General features: G+C 37.3%; 3 protein-coding genes across 3 annotated transcripts; all 3 read left to right on the top strand.

The window, feature by feature from the left end:
* Positions 1 to 4,159: 4,159 nt before the first annotated feature.
* Positions 4,160 to 4,642, top strand: LOC147807532 (dnaJ homolog subfamily B member 6-like). The gene has a single exon (XM_087166669.1). It carries the CDS (start codon positions 4,160 to 4,162, stop codon positions 4,640 to 4,642), a length of 483 nt encoding a protein of 160 aa, XP_087022795.1.
* Positions 4,643 to 11,887: 7,245 nt separating this feature from the next.
* On the top strand, positions 11,888 to 12,427 carry LOC147807533 (uncharacterized). The gene has a single exon (XM_087166670.1). The coding sequence runs from the start codon at positions 11,888 to 11,890 to the stop codon at positions 12,425 to 12,427; it is 540 nt and encodes a 179-aa protein (XP_087022796.1).
* Positions 12,428 to 12,685: 258 nt separating this feature from the next.
* On the top strand, positions 12,686 to 13,171 carry LOC147807534 (uncharacterized). The gene has a single exon (XM_087166671.1). The coding sequence runs from the start codon at positions 12,686 to 12,688 to the stop codon at positions 13,169 to 13,171; it is 486 nt and encodes a 161-aa protein (XP_087022797.1).
* Positions 13,172 to 16,010: the final 2,839 nt, after the last annotated feature.

A 16,010-nucleotide genomic window follows, 5' to 3' on the forward strand; every position in this document is an offset into this window, starting at 1 on the left:
ATACGACTACGCATATGGAGCACTTATAACTTGCAAGTGTTGTGTAATGAATTATTTAGAAAATCTATAAAAAAAAAAAAAAAAAAAAAAAAAAAAAATTTTTTTTTTTTTTTTTTTTTTTTTTTTTTTTTTTTTTTTTTTTTTTTTTTACTTAAACTATTGAACCTCAAGCTTTTCAAAATCTTGTAGACATGGCTTTCGTTCACGTACCCTACCATTCGCCTCAGGAATTGATGGCAAAATTTCAATGTTTGAATTTGATACGAGACGCTGCTCTTCCTGGTGCCACACATCGAGCACCCAATTTTGTAATGGTGGATCCTAAAAATTATTATGGTACCTATGGAGGACTCATTTACGACAGTGTATTGGAAAAAATATCATTTAAAAACCAAATGTTGTTATCAAACTATGCTTTCAAGGATTCCATTGGATACGATTTATCCATTATATGGTGGAATATTCTAAATCCTGAAGTATTAGGGAGTGTCGATGCTCTAGTGGCTCCTGACGGACGAAAAGCAGTGACACCACACCTTTATAATCAGATGCAGATTAACAAGATACGAGCCACCCAACCTCCAAAAAGTAGTTATTATGGAAATAGAGCCTGGCGCATAAATGATACGTCTTCATTAAATTCTGATTCTGAATAATTTGCATTTTCAAGGGTTCGATAGCGATCGAGTTTGCTTTCCGTTACTTTGTTGTGTATGTTGTACCACAGTTTACGTTGTTCAGTTTTCTCATCCATCAATTGAGGTTTCAATTCTTGGACGATATGCTTCAAATGCGCCATACATATTCCACACCGCAACATTCGATACATGGATTCTGCAATCTGCTCACGCCACATGTTTTTAGCTAATGCGACGTCGGCTGAATCATCGGGTCTACCGTCCATAGCTTCTGCCATCCAGTGCAATAATCGCCAAAAGGACGATCCAAATTGACCAATGGTGAGAAAATTCAGTTTTGGAAAGAGTTGTTCAGCAGGTGTTATGGGTGCTGGGATCTGACACTGATCATTTAAAAACTCTCGAAGGACCGATGCTTTGCCCTCCAATAAATCCATCATCAACGTTTCCAATTTGTTGAGCAGTAAATCTGAATTCCATTGAACATTGTACATCAAGGTTAAAACTATAAAAATGTTTTCTCTCAAAATATTTTTCCAAGCCATGATGGCCAATTGGGACTCTGGTTTGGTGAACGTACGAATGTACATTTCTTCTTTCACAATCATGGTCAATCGCAATAAATAGGTCGCGACGACCTGATGTAATCGCTCTGGGGGTGTGGCTTGCCGAAATTTAACAGTAAATTCAGAAACGTCCCAAGGAACCACAAAAGATTCCTCTTCTGTAACGAGTCGCAACGTCCGATGTAAAAATGGATCAGTTTCCTGCAAGGCAACCTGGTTTAGTTTGGTTTTATCAATGTGTCCCCGATACGCATTCTTAAGATGGAGAAACGTGTCATGCTTCATACTGATAATATTCTTGCTTATCGCGATTCAAAGGATGGAAGCCAGGCAACGAGAAAAAATAAGAAGGGTCAACATGTGTTATGTGATCAATTGTGAGAATTGTGGCTCAAGGATAGGTACTTGGGAATGCGATAGACCTTATACTTGTTACACGACGATACATCGTCAAGGATTATGTCAAAAGTGTACCAGACGAGCGCGGGGATGAATGAAAATGAAACGCAACAACGTTAACAGAAATCTGTAGAGTACAACGTTTGGTCAACTTTAGAATTTCTTGAAGCTCTCAACCTTGGACACTATTTACTCAAGCTCAAACGTCAGTAGCAAAGTTAAAAAAAAAAAAAAAAAAAAAAAAAAAAAAAAAAAAAAAAAAAAAAAAAAAAAAAAAAAAAAAAAAAATTTTTTTTTTTTTTTTTTTTTTTTTTTTTTTTTTTTTTTTTTTTTTTTTTTTTTTTTTTTTTTGACGTCGTAGTTTAAAGCCAGGCGTTGAGTCTTGATGATCTCAGACTCGTCAGAATTTCTTGAAGCCCTCAACTCGCAACTTTAGAATTTCTTGGAACTCACAAAAAAAAAAAAAATTTTTTTTTTTTTTTTTTTTTTTTTTTTTTTTTTTTTTTTATGTTGTCTTTAAATGTTGCAGTGAGTCGATGGCCATTACCATTACAACTTGCTAAACAGTGTGCTGAATATATTCTTGAATCCATGGAAGGAATCAATTTTTCTAGTTTGGAGAGGGATCGTTTTTTGAACCTTTGCAATGGAATGTTTAAACCATTTGATATGAATAAACCTTTGATTGTTGATGGACATAAATGTCAATGCAACAAGCTTGTCAGATTCTTTGGATATTTTGCCAATGGTTCTTACGAAAAAAGTGTGTTTAAATACGTATGGTCTGCTGCTACGCTACCCTTCTTATCGCCATTAGCGTTCACGTGTGAAGTATCAGAAATTCTGTTCAACGGAGTTTTCAACACATCTTCAAAGATATTTTTTTGCTCAACTATAAAGTGTTTCCTGCCTATGATTTACCTGTTGGTTGGATTTCATCGTCCAATTTGTCTTTTGAAAAACTTTTTGCCATCGTGCTTTTGGTGTGGGAAATTGAAAATGAATATGGATCAAATCATTCGAGATCAAGTGGAAGTTATCGAGAAGAGCGACGACCCCCCTATCGATAGGGACACAATAGACTGTGACGCTCAAAGTAGGGATCAAGTCGAAACATTTCAAGAAAGTGACGACCCATCTATTGATCAAGATTCTCTAGAAAGCGGTGATTGGAATGTGGATCGAGGGGAAACCTCCCAGGAAAACGACAATCGACAAAATGATCAAGAACGGTTAGAAACTGGCGATCGACACATGGATCAGGTTGAACAGGTTGAAACCATCCGGGAAAGGAACAATCAACAAAATGATGAACGCATGGATCAAGTTGAATCCTCCCAAGAAAGTGACGAAAATGAAATGGGTCCAGATGAAATCTTCCTGAATCAGAATAACCAGATGACATCGCCTTTGAATCTAAAAAAAATTGTAGATCTTTTAATGTGTGAAATTAGAATTTTGCAAGCAGACGTTTGGTTGGGAAAGACACCCACACAAATCAAAGAACGTTGGAGAGTAACCTTGAAAAAAAATCAAACCATTCATTGAATCATTGAAGCGTAAAAAAAAAAAAAAAAAAAAAAAAAAAAAAAAAAATTTTTTTTTTTTTTTTTTTTTTTTTTTTTTTTTTTTTTTTTTTTTTTTTTTTTTTGACATTGCAGTTTAAAGCCAGGCGTTGAGTTTTGATGATCTCACACTCTTATTGGATCAACGACAGCAGAGGATTGTCAGCTGCAAAAAGTAATTTAACAATGATGGCCCTAAAGCACACGCCTTGTGAATCGGATGAGAAGCCTCCTGCTGCTTCGTGGAAGTTGTTGGCATGTTCTTATATACCAGACTCTGACAAGTCATGGACATCTCGGATTGTAGACCGATTCCTTTACAGGTTTGAATTTTCCGATGAAAAATTGTACCAAAACCTAAAAGATATAGCTGATGAGTACATCAAGACAGAATACACAGCATTTGAGCCGATGTCATTGATAACCGACATACCATTGAACACCGACATGTGTGAATGGAGCGATTCAGAAATCAATTTCCAAATACTTATGATAGCTATATCAATGCTTAAGCGAGACCAACCAATACAAATTACTCATATATTTGTATTTCTGCACATTGTTCGTTTGTCATTAGTAAATCGATACTGTTGCGATGTAGGGCCCTTTGATTGCGCTCGAAAGTTTTCAGACAGGTGTGAGCGATTCATTTCATACATGTTTGATGATTGTATTGAAAAGCGTGGTGGATGGAAGCGTATCCTCGACAACATACAAAACATGTTATTAAGAAACAAATTGGATTCTTTAAACGTGAAAGACGCCAGTGAATCACTCGAAGAGACAAATACTACACAGAATACAAGTTAAGCTTTCAAAAAAAAAAAAAAAAAAAAAAAAAAAAAAAAAAAAAAAAAAAAAAAAAAAAAATTTTTTTTTTTTTTTTTTTTTTTTTTTTTTTTTTTTTTTTTTTTTTGAAAGCTTTTTTTTACTTCTTTAAATCTATGCGTCAAGTATCCTTGCTTAAATAAATTTTTTTTCAATGGAAAGAATGGTTGACTATTATGCTACGTTAGAATTATCAAAATCCGCCACTACTCAAGAAGTTAAACAGGCATACAAAAAACTTGCTCTAAAATGGCACCCTGATAAAAATTTAGATGAAAATGAAGAAGCTGAGAGAAAGTTTAAAGAAATCAATGAGGCCTATGAAGTATTGTCTGATGAAGAAAAACGTAAAATATACGATAAATATGGTAAAGATGCCGATGCGGGCCACAATCTTATTTTTTCCCCATTTTCATTCCAAAATCGAGACGATTTGTTAAAACAGTTTTTTGATGAATTTCAAAGAAATCGTTCATTTTCCATGTTTGAAAATGCGCCTGGATCACGAAGTATTAGAAATATAAGTAATTTTATAAATGGGATGAAAATTGAAACTACAATAGTTTTGGTCGACGGAGTAGAAACGGTGACTGTTTATGAAAATGGTATTCTGAAATCAAAAACCACTAACGGCTTAGTGCTATGAGTAAACATATTATCCCTAGATTGGAAGAAAAAAAAAAAAAAAAAAAAAAAAAAAAAAAAAAAATTTTTTTTTTTTTTTTTTTTTTTTTTTTTTTTTTTTTTTTTTTTTTTTTTTTTTTTTTTAATGTTATATAATCTTTGGGACAGACTAAACTTATACCAATGCCGTTCATGACTGCAAGCATCCGTGTGCATTCACCTCAGCTGGTTTGGAACAAGCATTTATTATCTCATTACCTAGGAAGTTTTTTCAAGCTACACCATCCAAATATTTATCAATTTAAAATATTCCCTGTGAGATATTGGGAATATCAAGGCTCTTTTATCAAGTGTCACATTCTCATTTTGTACAATTATGGATTTGTACGTGCAAGAACCTACCAGCCCCTTCTTAAAAAACTCAAACGACGAAGGACTCGTTACAGTGAAAACAGACAACGTGCCCCCGCACTGCCCTCACATTGAAAAAGGTTTACGCTGCGCCTGCACTTCAAAGGACGGAATCGTTGTCAGTGAGCAAAGCATCATAATCAACAATGACGCCCACTTATTGTGCGCATTTCCTTGTTACGCCTTGCCAAGCCATTGCACTCTGGAAGAGGAAAAGACGATCGTGACATGGTTGACTCGAGAGAAATTTCACAATTTTGGTCATCATTGTAAACGAATAGGAGGTCAAAAGAGAAAATTTGAAAGGTTTTTAATGCCCAATACCGTATTTTTGAAAAAGTCAAACGTTTCTTGTGAAAAGTGTTCCACATTTACATTAAGAGGTGAACCCGTGTTTTTCTTGAGTAAAAACGTTTTATCGGCTCAAAACAAGGGTCCCACGTTGGAAAGCGTTTTGTGTCCAGATGCATCGGCCCAGTAAATATGAATTGCAACATGCTGTTTTGTACGCAACAGAAAACACTCGCTTGTACATGATGGAAAAGTACCGAAAACGATATCCTCTTTTGTTTCAACACGCTGAAATACATACTCGCCCCGCCACACGTCAAGATTATTATATACCCGATTCATTGACTCTGAAATGTATTGTGGTGGAAAAAACTGCCTTTACCGAAAAGGGCTGTGCGCAATTGGGTTGTTTTCCATACAAATCAGATGGAATACCCTGTGAAAAAACAGATCCTGTCCAGTGGATTCCCATCGGAAGCAATCATCTCTCCTTGGCGTGCCAGCCCAGTTGTTGGCGATCCTCTTCGACCGTCGATTCCGAATGGATCAACGACCAATGTATGGTGGTCAATCCTTTGAAGAAACTGCTCGCCATATTTCCTGAAAAGGCATTTGGATTAGAGTCAAAGCATACTTTACACGAAGGGTTGGATTGGAAAAAGGGAAACATGTACTTGAATAAAGATTACTGCGCCGCCTATGGTTTGGAATTTGATGGAAACGACTGCTATTCTCCAACTGGGCAAACCATTTTGGAATTTCTCGTGGGAAAAACAGTGTATCGAGCCATTAAAACGTCCACCATAACACCTCCCAAAAAGACATTGCCCACCCTTCCAAAAGACATTGAATTTCCAAATGTGCCGGACGTGACAGACATTACACAGGCAGCGGCTGACGGATCAGAGATTGCCAAAGACATTGCCAAAGAAGTGGCGTTTGATTTTGGATTGGACATTACCGTCTATGCCGTGGAAAAGATTTTGCGCAAAAAAGCACCGAAACTCATTGCAAAAGCAGCCAGTAGCATTCCCATTAAGTCTGCCCTCACGCAAGTGGTCTTGAACCAAACAGTGTCTCTGTCTGTCCGAACATTAGCCACGTTTGGAAAATTGTTGGGTGGTATAAGCAACGTTTTCGCCATATTCAGTATTTTTTCTCTCGTATTGGATGTCATTGATCCTTACAATTATGATTCGGTATTGACGGCAGACATGTTGACCAAGATCAACAAGCGATTGGATTTTTTGTATTTCAAGAAGGAAAATGAAGCAACGCGCCTCATTACACCTGAAGTGGTGTGGGATACAATATGGGTCGAGGAAGACGAATCGGATCGTTATGAATTTATGTCTGAAAAAATTTCAGAATATTTGATGGCTCTGCGTAAAAACACAATAAAATCTGCGCCGAAACGAAAATTGTACCATTTTCAAACTTTAAAGGAAAAACAATATTTAAACTGGAGCTTACATGGCGCTTTTGCATTCATGTTGATTGTTTTTGCATTGCTATGGATTGAATGGATACACGTATGGGCAGTGTGTTTATTTTTTGCGCTGTTTTACTTTACATGAGAATTACTTTACATTTACTTTACACTACATTGTAATTCTGGAAGCCCTCCACTCGCAACTTTCGAATTTCCTGGAACTCACAACTTTCAAATATTTAAACATTTCCTAAAGCCCTCGACCTTAGACAATATTGGCTTGACCTAAAAAAAAAAAAAAAAAAAAAAAAAAAAAAAAAAAAAAAAAAAAAAAAATTTTTTTTTTTTTTTTTTTTTTTTTTTTTTTTTTTTTTTTTTTTTTTTTTTTTTTTACTTTGTAGTTTAAAGCCAGGCGTTGAGTTTTGATAATCTCAGACTCGTCAGAATTTCTGGAAGCTCTCCACTCGCCACTTTAGAATTTCTTGAAACTCGCAACTTTAGAAGCGAGTCACTTATACATGGAATCAACTGTGTGGTAGCCATCTATGTACAGTGGGTCGCTTCCTTATCGTAATGAGTGTTTTACGTGGTTTGGTATCTCTTTTTGTGGGATGCGTTCTCGAACAATGGCTCAACAAGTAACGACACGATTTATTTGGAAGACGTTTCTGCTTAAAATTTCCATCCTCATTCTTAAAAGTTATCCGATGTGGCTTGTAATCATACACCAATTCTGAATGGTCTTTTCCCCATTTCAAAAAGCGTGAGTCCATTGGACCCGTTGCGGACCGATCACTCGCAGCCGAACTCACAGATTGACTTCTGGCACGACTCGCGCATGGAGACGAAGAGCGGGAAGATGCTGCAGAAGAACTTGGGGATGCCGATCCACTGGAACAACCTTTATAAGAAACAATGCTGCAATTATCCGTCTTTTTCTTGTTTTTGGATCCTTTCGGACGTCCCCGTTTTCCAGGTTTCTTGGGAGGTTTTTTCTTGCCTGAGCCTTTTGGACGTCCTCTCTTCCCAGGTATCTTGGGAGGTTTAGCCTTGCCCGACCCTTTCGGGCGACCACGCTTACCCTTCGGTTTGCATGGACTCGGTGGAGGTGTAGGTGGGGCTAACGCTATGATTGGACTCATGTAATCGCTCAAAGAAGCGTCGCTGTCTGATGAGTCGGTTTCGTTTATTTTTACCATGTTTTCTTTTCACTTATTTTAATCGATAAATGCTACCCACCCAGTATTCTAGATTGTGCATGCTCGCAGCTTTGCAAACATCCTCTGGGTTTGAAAGAGCTAAATATTCCACCCCCATAAAGGAGGCGGTCGGTACGTTAAATTCCTTGTCAACACTACCCGATTTATAGAACGGTAACAGACCCAAGATATTTTGTAAATCCGTAACGTTTCCATGCTTAAATGTTTTGCAATAGAGCAAATTCAAACAATTTTGCACGACCTGTTCGAACGCTCTCACGCCTTGGCGCGGAGGAAAAGCAATGAGCCACCTTTGAACCATTGATTTGCTTTGAAGCATGTAATCAAATGCATCCCAAAAAGCCAAATACATGGTGAGAGGTTCAGTGTATCGAGTCAAATCAATCAAAACGTACGATTCCGAAGCTAATGCCTGTTGCGTTTTTCCTCGAATGATGAAGGAATGGACGGCATTGGGTTGAACCTGTTCAATGGTTTTTGTTTGGATGGATTTGTCTTGCAGCTTCAACAACTCTTGGGTGTGTCGAATCATCAGGGGAGGCGGCGACTCACCGTGAAAGAAACACACGTGGGTCCAAACGGTCTCGAGATTTCGTGAACAGTTGAAATGGCTTGTAAACACTACCAAACGAGACGCTTTGGGCGGTTTCTCCAATATTTGATCGGGTACAGGCTCCAAGATGACCATTAAATCACAAAAGGTATCTAAACCCTGATTGGGTGTAATGACGCGAATACGACCGTCTGGAGAGGACGGGCAATCGTAATAGGCAGACTGTATCGCTACATGTAGCTGAGGATCTAAATTCAGAGCGTCAAATACTTTTTGGGGGTATCGACCCAAGTTTCCAAACACAACCACATGGTCATGTCTTAAAATAAATCGAAATAAATCTTTTAATGTATCCATCATTCCTTTCTTTATAATAAGGATAGTAAACAACTATTTTTTTAATTACTTTAAACTACTATGTTAAAAAAAAAAAAAAAAAAAAAAAAAAAAAAAAAAAAAAAAAAAAAAAAAAAAAAAAAAAAAAAAAAAAATTTTTTTTTTTTTTTTTTTTTTTTTTTTTTTTTTTTTTTTTTTTTAATGTTTAAAAGAGTTGATACTTTACACTCTATTCATTTTCTTCCTGAAGCGTGACACATTTAAATCACAAGCCTCGTTTGCCTGGAGCCATCTGCCAGATTCCACCGCACAGTCCAAGTGCTACGATATACATTGCAGCCTGTAGAAACACAAATGGTTTTTGGTCACTCACAAATACCGAGGCCGTTTTTGTTTCCTCCTGGTACGTCGAGTACATTAGATATCCAAAACACGCCAGTCCAGCAAAGATTACAATAATCAACACCAGCAGCAATATTGTTCTGAGGTCCATACTTTATTATCCCATGACGAGTAGCAATCCCAGCAAAACCATACACGCCAAATTTCCAACTGCTGGGTAATAGAAACCAGAAGAATTTGCATTCCAAAATTCTTGGGCCTCTACGCCTTTCTCTTTCATGACTTTACTTTGATCTATGACAAATTTCTTGGCGCTGGATATTTGGTACATGACGTATACTTGAACTACAACCGTTATAAACAACAGTCCCAACACCGTTACCAAGATTATATTTCGGAGGCCAAATTTCATCTTGTTTTACAAAAAAACAAACAAGATATGGCTGTACATGGTCTCGTTCATACCGTAGGTGTGCTGCTCGGTCAACGATACGCACCTCTTGAACTATCATTTGTGGATGTAACTGGATACGAGAAGCATTTTCACATCAATTGTCCAATGTCTTATGCCTATTTGAAATCCATGTATCCTCACAACTATCCAGATGCCATCGTGACCCCTGATCAAGCCACCCCCTATTCAGAAGTGCTTCAGTTTTTATACGAGCGTTATCGTTTTTTGGAAAAAATGATACCTGAGGTCGTGTTTGGTTGCAAGGGACTGACTTATCAAATGAACGTCTTGCGAGATGCCGAGATACCCAGAATTTTGAATATAGATACCTTGGATGTACCTTCTTTGACAAAATTATCCGCCCAATACGCTGTAAATATACTCTGTCCTTTCCACAAGCACATTAGTAAGTGCTCTCACGTGGCCCTCATATTAATCCTGCGGTATATGTTGCAGCAAAATCTTGTTTTGCTTCTCGGCCAAGAGGAGCTTTTCGGACAAGTGAAAAGTGTCGATGACGGAACTCGTGTCGAGGGGAACGTTGGAACACGATTGCCACAAGTCATCCAGTCGAGCATAGGAGAGTAAACGTTGAAACACATCAATGACCCGTGGCGGTGGTGAGAGCAATGTCACTTCTGAAATGGAGTCGTGCACCACAGAAACGTTTTGTAAAAATTCAAACGCTTTGGAATGGTTCGAGTCCAAACAGGATGGATAATTTCCATCTAAAAATTGATTCAATGCTCTCAACACCAATTGTTGAATGGATTGGGAGAGTGCGTGGTCGGGTCGCAATTTCATAAAGCTTTCCAACGTGTTTTCCGATTGCCAATGCACGGCATTCACATATTCGTGGGACGGAACGATAAACGTGGAAAATGGATTCAAACGCTCGCCACGAGTTTCGCAAGTGAGTTGATACAACCGTTCGTTGCGTTTCAAGTCCAGATCCCGGGCTGCGGGCAAGGGTTGCAACTCTTGTGGAAGTCGGTTGCGAGATAAGTACTGTTGAACCAAATTTCCCCAAAATTCAGCAGATTCAAAGTGAAAGGGTCCCGAAGAACCTTCAAGAATGGCTTTGAGATTTAAATTGTCGTCTTTTACAGTATTTTGGCGAGGGCGAGACAAGAGACACATCAAATGATTAAAAAACGAGGTGACGGCCCTAGTACGAAACACTGGCAAAGCATCCGGATTCTTTTCGAGTGAATCCAGTAACAGATCTAAATCACCTTGTATTTGATAACGATAGTTTGTGAGCCCACCCCGATGAAGCATGTCTTCCCAATAAATTCCATCCTCTTCCAATAGAAAGATTAATTCGGCGAGTTCACAGGGTGGAGGGATTTCTTTTCCATGGTTGCATCCAAACAAGAGTTGTTTAAACCAATTTATCAACGAGGAATGTGACATCTTGATTCCAACGATGCAAATTCCAATGAAATGGATGAGCGCGAGCCGTGTAATATTCAAGAAAATTGCGCGCCATTAAGCAATGGAATGTATACATGGCGAAAAATAACATTATATATAGAATCAACATGATTTCAGATTCTTGGTTCACCAAATTGTTATTTCATTAAAAAAAAAAAAAAAAAAAAAAAAAAAAAAAAAAAAAAAATTTTTTTTTTTTTTTTTTTTTTTTTTTTTTTTTTTTTTTTTTTTTTTTTTTTTAATAAGTTTGTTTAAAAGCAGCCGTTGAGCTTTGTCGATTCAAAACTCCCGTCACACATACATTGAAACATGGCTCATTTAGATTTAGAAGCAGCAGTAATGCCAACAACGTCTGATGAATTGTCACCCGGAGTTGATTTGTATTCTCCAATGGATATCGATATTGAGCGGACAAGCAACCTTACCGAATCGGACAAGCAACCTTATATGGAAGATTTTGATTCAGTTCTCAATCAAGTTCTGAATGATTTCGCTGAAGATAATCAAATTTTGTATAATGGAGTAGATTATATCAGCCTAGACAAGACTCACTCCATGATATCAGATACTCAGAATTTTTCTGGAGTTCTTAATGAGGAATCTCAAATCTCAAAGCAAACGTAAAAAAAAAAAAAAAAAAAAAAAAAAAAAAAAAAAAAAAAAAAAAAAAAATTTTTTTTTTTTTTTTTTTTTTTTTTTTTTTTTTTTTTTTTTTTTTTTTTGCGTTGTGGTTAAAGGCTGAGCGCTGAGTCTTACTGGGTTCACAACTCCAATCACATATGCATTGAAACATGGCTCATTTAGATTTGGAATTTTTCTTGTTGACTGAATCAGCTATAATGCCAACAACGTCTGACGAATCGTCCCCCGGAGTTGATTTGTATTCTCCGGTGGATGTCGATATTGAGACAGGTGAGCAAGTAATTATTGATACTGGTGTGATTTTTACCATACTCGATTCAAAAATTGGATTATTGAAGGATAAGCGATCTGTGGTGACCAAACGAAAATTAAAAGTAGATAGTGGCGTTATTGATACTGCATACAGAGGAAGCGTTAAAGTTGCACTGCGAAATGTCGGGGATGAATCAGCGCATATCAAAACTGGCGAACCCATTGCGCAAATGATTTTACTTTTTTGTCAAAGACCAATCTTACAAAGAGTAAAAAGGATTTCTACCGAAACAGAACGAGGTATGAATGGATTCGGCTATCATTATGAGAAATCGGGCAAACAACCTTATATGGAAGATTTTGCTTCTCATTTCGAAGGAAATTATCAAAATTTGCATAATGGAGTAGATTATATTAGTCTAGACAAGATTCAATGATATCAGCTCCTCAGAATTTTTGGGGAGTTTTTAAGAATTTAGATACTGCCTTTTAAGCCAAGTCAATGTTAAAAAAAAAAAAAAAAAAAAAAAAAAAAAAAAAAAAAAAAAAAAAAAAAAAAAAAAAAAAAAAAATTTTTTTTTTTTTTTTTTTTTTTTTTTTTTTTTTTTTTTTTCAACCTTTCTTTAAAAGCAGCAGCTGAGTTTTTCCAAATCATAAACTCCTACAACTTTTCCAAATCACACATAGATTAGAACATGGCTCATTTAAATTTAGATTTCCTCTTGCTGAATGAATCAGCAGTATTGCCAACAACGTCTGATGAATTGTCACCCGGTGTTGATTTGTATTCTCCAATGGATGCCGATATTGAACCAGGTCAACAAGTAATTATTGATACGTTTGTGGTTTTTTCTCTACCCAATTTCAAAATTGGATTGTTGAAGGATAAGTCATCTGTGGTGACCAAACGAAAATTGAAAGTGGATGCTGGTGTTATTGATACTGGATATAGAGGAAGCGTTAAAGTTGTTTTGCGAAATGTTGGTAATGAATCGGCGCACATCAAAACTGGCGAACCCATTGCACAAATGATTTTATTGTGTAGCGAAAGACCAAACCTACGAAGAGTGATGATGATATCTACCAAAGGATTTAAAACGGATTCAAATACATTTGTTTTTCAACACGAAAAATATAACGAGCAAGAATTGCTAGACGAGATGGATGAATATGGAAATTAGCTAGGACATTGTAAACATTATACAACACTTGCTCTCGCTCTAAGTCAGGAAATTGTAAAAAAAAAAAAAAAAAAAAAAAAAAAAAAAAAAAAAAAAAAAAAATTTTTTTTTTTTTTTTTTTTTTTTTTTTTTTTTTTTTTTTTTTTTTTTTTTTTTTTGAGGTTGTGCTTTAAAAGCGAGCCTCTCGCAAATATTTGTTTTTGTATGATGGGTATCAACAACTTTTGTGCGTTAATCAACAAGCTGCACGAACCTGATCAAGAGCCACCCACTCAACCAAAGTATTTCGATTCCATTTTATATGATGTTCAATCCCTATTACATGTGGCCATCTCGATGGCCTTGGAGACTGATGAAGAAAAATTATTTAAAGAAATGTGTCGTTTAGCGTGGCACAAATTGGTCACGCATTTAAATGAATTTCTGTATTATGGCTCTACAGACAAAATTACGTTGATACTTTCGTTTGATGGAGATGGCGTACCCATGAAATGGCCCACTCAACGTGCACGGAGAACCAGAAAGGATAACCATTCAATCGCTAGCGGAAAAGCCAAATACCGAGCCGCCTTGTTTGGAACCAACAAAATCTCTCTACAAATTCAGGATTTCTTCAAAGAGCGTTTGAAACACTTTGAGTTTTTCAAAGCGCGTGAGCTTCACGTCGTCCTCAGTGGATGCAACGTTCCCGGCGAGGGAGAGCATAAATTGTTTCACATGGCCGAAGCGCTACACTGCAAAAATCCAATCGTTGCGAGCGAAGACCAAGATGTATTTGTCATTGCTTTAATGCGTTTGAATCGCTACGAAACGATTCAAATTTATCGGTATGGTAAATACTACCCCTTCACACAACTCGTTCATGAATGGTTACCCTACTCTCCAAAACAGCTGGAAACGTGCTCTTTTTTGTTTGGAAATGATTTTATCCCCGCTCTGGTGGGCATTACTCCCATCAACGCACCTTATATAACGCAGGCTTTGATTTCCGACGAGGAACAGGATCCACCCTTTGCAATAGCTAGTTTTATTGAAAAAATGAAAAAATATTTACGTTATCGGGAGGTGACGCACGGAGATTCAGATTTGATTGATTCGTTTTGGGTGACCTTTTTCTGGTTAAAGGATTATTACACAAAACACACATTTCCTCAAAAGTACATTCAAAATACAATTTTTGACAATTTTGATCGCAATCGTCTGTTGACGGCACTATCGACACCCCGATATTCTCTAGAGTCTTTTGAGCGAGCGCAAACACTCTACCAAAACACCGTCACAGTTCCAGCCTGCTACAAAGAAGCGGAGCGGGCCGTATTTACGAACGAGGTGGATTTCTTGCAAGGTCTATGGACCCAACCTAACCATAGGTCGTGCATTTCCTTGCGGTTGAAAAAGTCCTCTACGAACGTGTAGGTGGATTCGACAGCACCAAGCGATAAGGAGTGCGTTTCGCGACAGTCAAGAATACATTGACCAGAATCCAACCCAATACCAATCCGAAAATCCAAAGCCATTGCTTCTTAAGAAACATGGGTCGAAAAGAACCAAATATACCGTCAGCAGCCTCCTTGTATTGCAAACGACGATCCAATTGAATTAAATCCATCACTGGCTCTGGAGCCATCACGACGTGAGAATTGTCATCAAAGACAATCATGCTCTGCTTCCAATCCACATTTTGCAACCATTTCGCTTCGAAACGTTCGGCATGGGGATACTGTTTGTAAACGGGCAAGGATTGAACGTGGGACAGCAACTGTGCTGTGAAAATGACATTTTTTGGAAAGGTTAAAATCATTCGAGACCGGTAAAAGGTGTCATTGTAGGGTATCCAAGGTGTTTGATGTAAAATTGCGTTTAGACTCGACATATTCTTTGTTTTTTTTTAAATGAAACAATCAAGAAATGAATGAGAAAGATTATTCAGACTCGGACGAAAATTCAAACCCTAGTCAAGAGTTGCTAAGCGATTGGGACGATCCTTTTGTCAACAGTTTGCGTCAAATGGATGTGGACAGTGATACTGAATTGATTGGTCCAATTTGTCCCCAGGATGCCCCTGTTTCAAGTCCATATTCATCGGAGGTATTGTCTCCGATATTTGAAGAAATTGAATCAAGTAAAGACGATATGGCAGACGATGCCTTCCAAGTTATTGGTGAGAAAATACGGGGCCAGGTGACGGATACAACAGACGGTATACAAATTAAGACGAGTCATGGTCACTATAAATTTAGCCCCGAAGGAAGACTTTCCGTTTTAGACAAGAACAACCAATGGTATACGGATAGTGACATTTCGGAAGCATTGCGATCTAAGAAACGGAAAGTCGGGGAGGATCCAGAAGGTGCACTAGTCACTGGAAAGGATCAAACTCAGCTTCGGACAAATGACCCGACGAATGGAGTGGAAGTACAATTTCCCGACTCCAAAGCCGCCATTTTTTTACGTTACCGAAACTGGTTGTCTGTGGTGCAGCGTTATGGAGATTATGTCGAAATGGCCCATGGAAAAAAGGTATTGATGGCCAACAAAGTGAATGGTGAGTTACATCATAATAAATTTATCGAAAATTTACCTTATGATGACGAAACTAAACAAAAGTTGTCTGCGTTAACGTTTCATCTGATGACTGGCGTGGAACATCCACAGATTAAAACAATTGGTAAATTGCCAGAGAAAATCTACCCTTCCACCAAACCCTCTACCTCTACTAACGAAAACAATATGGCAACTAACTAAAAAAAGGAATTGCAAATTTTTAAATATTTTAGAGGGGTTTTTAATCATCTTTAATCAAGATGGAATATTCTTACATTGTGAAACATACACTCGC

Source organism: Parasteatoda tepidariorum, chromosome 6, assembly GCF_982258835.1.
Source record: "Parasteatoda tepidariorum strain Cologne lab strain chromosome 6, Ptep-v5.0, whole genome shotgun sequence".
NCBI lineage: Eukaryota > Metazoa > Arthropoda > Arachnida > Araneae > Theridiidae > Parasteatoda > Parasteatoda tepidariorum.

What these genes read in the sequence shown, in the direction of transcription:
- LOC147807532 (XM_087166669.1), top strand. Translation starts at nt 4,160, where the DNA reads ATGGTTGACTATTATGCTACGTTAGAATTATCAAAATCCGCCACTACT.
- LOC147807533 (XM_087166670.1), top strand. Translation starts at nt 11,888, where the DNA reads ATGGCTCATTTAGATTTGGAATTTTTCTTGTTGACTGAATCAGCTATA.
- LOC147807534 (XM_087166671.1), top strand. Translation starts at nt 12,686, where the DNA reads ATGGCTCATTTAAATTTAGATTTCCTCTTGCTGAATGAATCAGCAGTA.